The 6,702-nt window shown below is 38.9% G+C and overlaps 1 protein-coding gene across 1 annotated transcript in view; it reads right to left on the bottom strand.

Annotated features, from left to right (window-relative positions):
• Window positions 1–6,702, bottom strand: part of FN1 (fibronectin 1) — a 68,362-nt gene that overhangs the window by 24,817 nt on the left and 36,843 nt on the right. The window contains exons 22-25 of the mRNA XM_079924367.1: window positions 6,540–6,552; window positions 4,214–4,405; window positions 2,691–2,963; window positions 1,394–1,576 (exon numbers count right to left, since the gene is read on the bottom strand). Of these exons, the coding sequence (XP_079780493.1) occupies window positions 1,394–1,576; window positions 2,691–2,963; window positions 4,214–4,405; window positions 6,540–6,552 (661 nt within the window). The remainder of the gene's footprint in view (window positions 1–1,393; window positions 1,577–2,690; window positions 2,964–4,213; window positions 4,406–6,539; window positions 6,553–6,702) is intronic.

Consider the following 6,702-nt stretch of genomic DNA (forward strand, 5'->3'; position numbering starts at 1 on the left):
CAGAATACTTAAGAGTTGAATATATATATTCCTGGGTCTCCTCTTCTCTCATTCTGAGGTACCAGAAAAGGTACAGAGTAAGGTTTCTAACCATGGAACTCCTACTCAAAAGACCCCCATTCCCCTCTACACCACCTCCCCTTCTGCAGGGGCCCCTGAAGCACCAGACTAGGAGATGGGATGCTTGGACTCCCCTTTCCTCCTTCCTGCTTGGCCAGGGACAATTTACTTAGCCACTGGAGACCTCAGTTGCTTCATCTGTAAAACAAGATAATAATGGCTTCTCTGGAGGAGGGGGGGGAAATGGCTACCTTGAGATCTAGAATAGAATCTAGAATAAGATCTTAGAGCATATGAATAACATGTGACAGGTCTATGGCTAAGGTGGGGCAGACAGAGGTCCCGAAGCAGAGCCTTGTGTATTGGGTAATGCTGTAACTACTGATTCCAGAATGCTCCAGAACAGAATCATAGCCCCACTGAGAGGCAGACATGAGGATTTCTCGCCCTCAGCCACAGAATTGGAAACCAAGACTATGGTCGTGCTGAGCTGCCTTTCTTTGTATTTCACTCTCTAAAATACGTTTGAAAGATAGAGGATGTTTTCAGACCATCATCTGGTAATGTACCTAAATGTGAACTGTTTTTCCCTTATGTAGAAGCTTTTGCTTTTTGTTCTTATGTGTGTATTTTACTATTACAGTGAAAATAATGAGAAGCAACATGTGAAACAGCACCATGTTGCAGCCTCCTTTTATTTTCTTTAATAAAAAATATCAATTTCAAAGGGTAGAAACTAGAAACAATTTCCATAAATTGTTGTTGTTTATTTTAGTTTCAGTTATTTTCTAAGTCCTCAGGCTTCAGAGAAATCCTACTAACAGATTCTTTTTGAAGTACAAATTACACTTCTGGCTCTTTCTTCAAATTAGAATCCAGATGTACCCTGAGTGACCAGTCACTGTTTCTAAGTCTTCAAATGCCAAATAGATTACCTGCTGACACTTAAATGAGAATAAGACAGATACCGTGACACTAGTTTCAATCCTCATTTTTTGTCTCGTTAAACACTAAGATTTAGTCATATAATTTCTCTGGGCCCACATTTATTTTTATGTGCTTATTTGGAAGCAGAACTTGTTTGAAGTCTTTGAACTTCACTGTTGGGGTTTTTCCACTCTGATTTTTAAAAAGTTGTAGATATCAAAGATATATTAAAATAACAACAAACATGACATCTTTCAAAATTTATAGAGCTGCACGTTAGATTTGGAGTCTAGCCTGTAGTTCTGTTGTAGCTGTCTTAATCTTTCTCGCTCCTACCTGAGGACACAGAATCTCCTCCTTATGTGCTAGCTTAGTATTTATTGAACAAATATACTTGACCGCTTACTTGTTAAGAACACTGCATTGTCTGAAGGAGAAACTGACAATTCTGCAACATCCTCCTCATTTTTCACAGGCGAGTAGCGCACCAGTAAGTTGGTCAATTCAATGGATGGAGGTGGGGCCCAGGTGACACGCATCGTGTCGGGACCAACATTGGTAAATCGCAGGTCAGTGGGAGGAGGGACAGCTGGTTTCAAATAAGAAGGAAGACTAAGTTAATGTCACTTAAAAATTAAAGCTGACAAGAATAGCTGGAAAGGTAAAACCAGTATTTCATGCATAAAGGAAACGAGTCATCATCATGCAAATAGTCTAATCTAAATCATAGTGAACTACCGTTAAAAATAAAACACTACACCCAGTACTGTTAGGCCCCTTTAACCTTTCTGCCATCAATATATTTTAAAGGGTCAATTCAATTCACTTTCAAATACATAAAATCCATGTACATGATTAATACAACTGATGATTATTTAATCCCAGGCTGAAGAGGCTTAGCTTGCTACACAGCAAAGAGAAACATAGCAATACGTTCCAAAGATACACATGCACACAGACAAAAACACAAGAGGGTCTTAAATTTCCCTCTGACAGGAATGACTACAGCTACTGCCATAGCTACAATTCCATTCAGTGAATTCTACTTACAAGTGAAAGGGGTTCATGCAAATTGGTTCTCAGCATGTTTCTTACCATGCAGGGCAGAGAACCTTTATAATGTTGCATGCTGGTCCCCAGACTGTGGTTAAAGAGGAGTTTCTTTACCTCACCATGGCAATGAAATCTAGAATGTTCCAAAGTCTCTTTTTCTCCTACCGCAAAAAAAACCTCCTTCCACTCTACCCTAAATTTCAATCGTTTTTTAGACAGTCACAAAGAAGGAACATGGTAGAGTTTATCAAATAATAGAAAGAAGGGTCTAATGTTACATTTTGGAAGTACATTTCTTCTTATTAAATGGTGCTCATGATACAATTTGGTATTAATGTTAGATTTTTAAAAAATAATTCTAGGTCGGCAAATTCAATTAACTTTTTCCATTTTGTATTTGATAGATCAGATATCTATCTCTGGCTTTACACATCTTCACGGTTTAAATGAAAATGTACTTAAGACTATTGTATATATCTTCATCCAATAAGTTTGGCATATGCATTCCACTCCTTACCAATCGATCCACCCTCTCTTACTCTTTGGCAAATTGCTGGCTTTTCCCTTGAAACATCCACATTTAACCAGAGTGTCTGGTGGCAGCATGCAACACCATCCATGTCTCAAAAACAGAAGTTTTCAAAATTCACCGGTTTGTTGTGTCAGTGTAGTAGGGGCACTCTCTCCGCCATTAATGAGAGTGATAACGCTGATGTCATAGTCAATGCCAGGCTCCAGCCCTGTAACTGTGTAGTATCCTACTGAGGAGTCCACAAAATCTTCAAAAATAGGGATACCTTCTCCTGCTGCAACTACTGTGATGCGGTACCCAATAATGGTGGAAGAGTTTAGCGGGGTCCACCTCAGGCCGATGCTTGAATCGGTTATATCAACAAAGCTTAGGTCAGTGAGCTGGGGCACCTCTATTGAGTTACAAAGCAAAGGAGGGCAAAGGAAAACAGAGGCAAAAAAGAGGAAAAAATAAAGCAGTGTACATCAGGTTACTAGTGGTAAAACTGATAGTGTTAAAGCAATGATGGTAATATGCAGTCTGCTCCATATTATCTGAAAAGACTTTTTAAGCACCATGAATCGTTTCCCTGGGAGAATAAAACAGGTTACAATATTACTTCAGGGATTTTTGTTTGTTTTTTGAAAATCCCCCAAACAGTAAAATTTAAATCTCTCAGGTTCTAAAAATTATAGTCCTGTTTAGGATGTCGAAACCATTCTTAGAACCTAGACGTAATACCTGTAGTAAGTATCAGCAAAGTTTAAAAAAAATCCAAAACTATTTTAGTAGGAAAATAAAACTTTCATGAAGAGGGTTAAAAAAAATTGATTGATGAGTTTTTCTTTTTTTTCCCAGTAGAAAAACTCATGACAACATCACGGTCATAATGCTAATGCATTATGAATGTATGGTATAAAACGTGCCACTCCAAAGCACATTCAGGGGAAAGACAGGCCTGAGTCCAAGGCTACTGTTAATATTTTATTCATTTCATAATCAAAATTATTTAAGAAGCATTAGTAAAAGCATTCCACCAAATAATGCAAAGAACACAATCTGTCCAATGCTTTCATCTGTCACGATTCAATTTTGGACAAACAACAAACCTATCCCTAAATAGGTCTTTTCAATGTTGTCACTCAATCCACAAGAAAGAACACCCTAAAGGTGTGGCCTTTCTTTTTTTTTTTTTTCAATTTTAAAAAAAGAATTTGAAACGGCACGATGAAGAAATGAATGTGTCAACCAAGAGCTATTTCAGTGCTCACATACGGAGACTGTAAGATCAGGCACAAATGTACGGATGGGATGCATTTACCATATTACTTTTCGCCTGTCAGTACTGAGTACAGACACATGACATCATTTTAGTAATAGTTCCACGTGAGCGGACAGTACAGAGTTAATGCCATGGTTGCCACTCCATTGCATACCCATCGAGGCAAAGAGCATCCCAGTGAAGCAGAGAGTCAAGCAGTGTTAACAGCAAGCATTTGTCCAAATAGTTGCCTTGACTTCATGGTTCTAGAGAGTGTGGTTCGGAGGTCAGAATTAAATCCCAAACATATTTGACACATTCAACCAACTGAGGATTAAGATGCCAATCCCCACTCTTACTGAAACTGCCACTCTGAGGATAATAGCTTATTTTTCCATTACCTGGCATGATGGTATCAGAGATAGGGACACTTTCCTTGTCATCTTTGACAGTGTAAACACTGACATTGTACTCCAGGCCAGGACTCAGGTTTTCAAAAGTGCAGGAACTCTGATCGGCATGGACCACTTCTTCCAAAGAATAGCCCTGCTGGCCATTTGTAGGGGTGGTGGTAATTCTATAGCCAGTAATGTCTGGAGAAAACAGAAAGGAGGAAGTTACTGCCCAGAACATTTGTGACCCAGAGCCTATTAAACTCAACTCCAACGATGTACCCTCGAAAGGGAATGGGGAGAGGACTCAGCATTTATGTATTGAAGACTCTACCTATTGTCATTCGGGGCTTACAACAACCCTTTGAGGGAGGTATTAATATCCTCAGTTTAAGAAAATCTTGGAAAGGGGAAATGATTACCAAAAGCTTTTCTGTCTCTAAATTCCATGGTCCTTCTACCACTCTACCCTGTTTTTCTTAATGGATCATTTGCAGGACAGCTGAAGACTTCTATTTTACCTGCTGGGATGGAATGGCTCTCACCCTTAGGCACATTCCCCAAAGTGGGCTCTCCTAATTTACAAGGTCTAAACCTATGGGATTTACAGGAAGGGAATAGGAAAGGAGAAAAAGTAAAAAGCAAAAGCGGCTCTACTTATCCTAGAAAAAGTGTATTAACTGCTGAAGACTTCAGGAATCATAGAATTGGGGCAGTGAGAGGGTTGAGGGGAGGAGAGAGACATTCAAATTAAAATAGCGATGAACTGAAATCCATGGGGAAAGACTAAAAGTAAAGCGAGGAAGTATATTTAAGTTAAACTTACTAAAGGGAGAGAATATGATGGTACATTTTATAATTAGGAATGGGGTGGCCACTAAAGTGGTCTATACAAGGAAATCCAAGTGGATGGGAAACCAATGTTTGGGTCATTACACTGGCTAGTGACCATTCAGATGGACAGGCTAAGCCATCCATTAAGACTAAATATTAATGATCTAGCTTCTGACAGGCATGAAACTTGCCAACCTAAAAGTTTCAAATTTAGAGTGATTCAGCTGGAAATAGTGTAGTTTTGGCTTAAATGATGTTTCCACAGATAATGAAAACTTCACTAAAGTCACTTTACTTCAGAGGGGAATTAAAAAGGATATTTTAAGCTAGCTGTATTGCGTGTGACTGCACATATTGATCTGACTTATAAATAAATTGCCTTAGCTGTGTGCCCAAGCAAAGGGAAGAACTGTTTAAAAGATGAGAGTACAAATAGAAAGAGTGAAATAATAAACTAAATATAGCCATTAATGAAAAAGCATAGGAGTTATAGGTACCATCAACATTAGTTGGCATTTCTGTTTTTGTTTAATTTTGAAATTTGTTTAATTTAGAATTTCCTCAGTAATGAGTATCCTGATATCTCAATAGTGATTCCCCCAATATACCCCATATTAAATATTTTAGTTTACACTTCTCATTGAAAGAGACTTTCACATGGACTTGGCAAAGGTCAGGAATGCCTAAAATTTCGCTTTCCATTGCCCTGGTACATCATGGTACTTGAATATTGCCATAGGTATCTTTACACGTTTTAGGATACTGTAAATAATTTTTTTTTTAATATGTGTGAACGAGTTTAGACAGAAGCTGTTTTTTTTGTTTGTTTGTTTTTTTGCGGTACGCGGGTCTCTCACTGTTGTGGCCTCTCCCGTCGTGGAGCACAGGCTCTGGACGCACAAGCTCAGCAGCCATGGCTCACGGGCCCAGCCGCTCCGCGGCACGTGGGACCTTCCAGGACCGGGGCACGATCCCTTGTCCCCTGCATTGACAGGCGGACTCTCAACCACTGCGCCACCAGGGAAGCCCTAGACAGAAGCTTTATGTAAAGCTTTAAAAACAGTCATGGAATGCCAGTTAGCCAAATTTCTCATTATTGAGTATAAGTAAAACAAACTAACAATTAAAAATCCAAATACTTGAAGTCTGGTGTAAGAGTGAGTCTGAGCACTTAAGTTACAATCCCAGTTCTGTAACATTTAAAATTTGAGACTATGGGTAAGTCGATTTTTTTCTGAGTCTCCGTTTTTTCACTCTGTAAAATGGAGGTCATTTCTACCCTGAGATTTTTGTGGTGCAACTCATGATAAAATATTTGTGAAATATCTAAGTTTATTGAGTAATATACTTAGAATCTATGATAACCCACAAATGGAAAATTAGGAAGTATAACTTCAGCCATTTGTTTGGCGGTTTGGAATGCCACTGAGCAGAAAGGACTGACTGCTCAGAATGCTTTTCCTCAGCCCTCATGATTCCCTATAGCTCAATAAGGGTCTACCTTGCTCTCTTTCCTGTAATTTAAATAAACATGCAGTAGAACACCCTATATGTCACTCTATGATGTATGCCTGTATTTTTTTATGGAAAGCTAGGTACTTATAATTTTGACCCTTTCTCTGAGGGGAACACAGTTTCTAAACTTTGTCTTGGGAAGGCATTGC

This window comes from Stenella coeruleoalba (assembly GCF_951394435.1).
Source record: "Stenella coeruleoalba genome assembly, chromosome: 6".
NCBI lineage: Eukaryota > Metazoa > Chordata > Mammalia > Artiodactyla > Delphinidae > Stenella > Stenella coeruleoalba.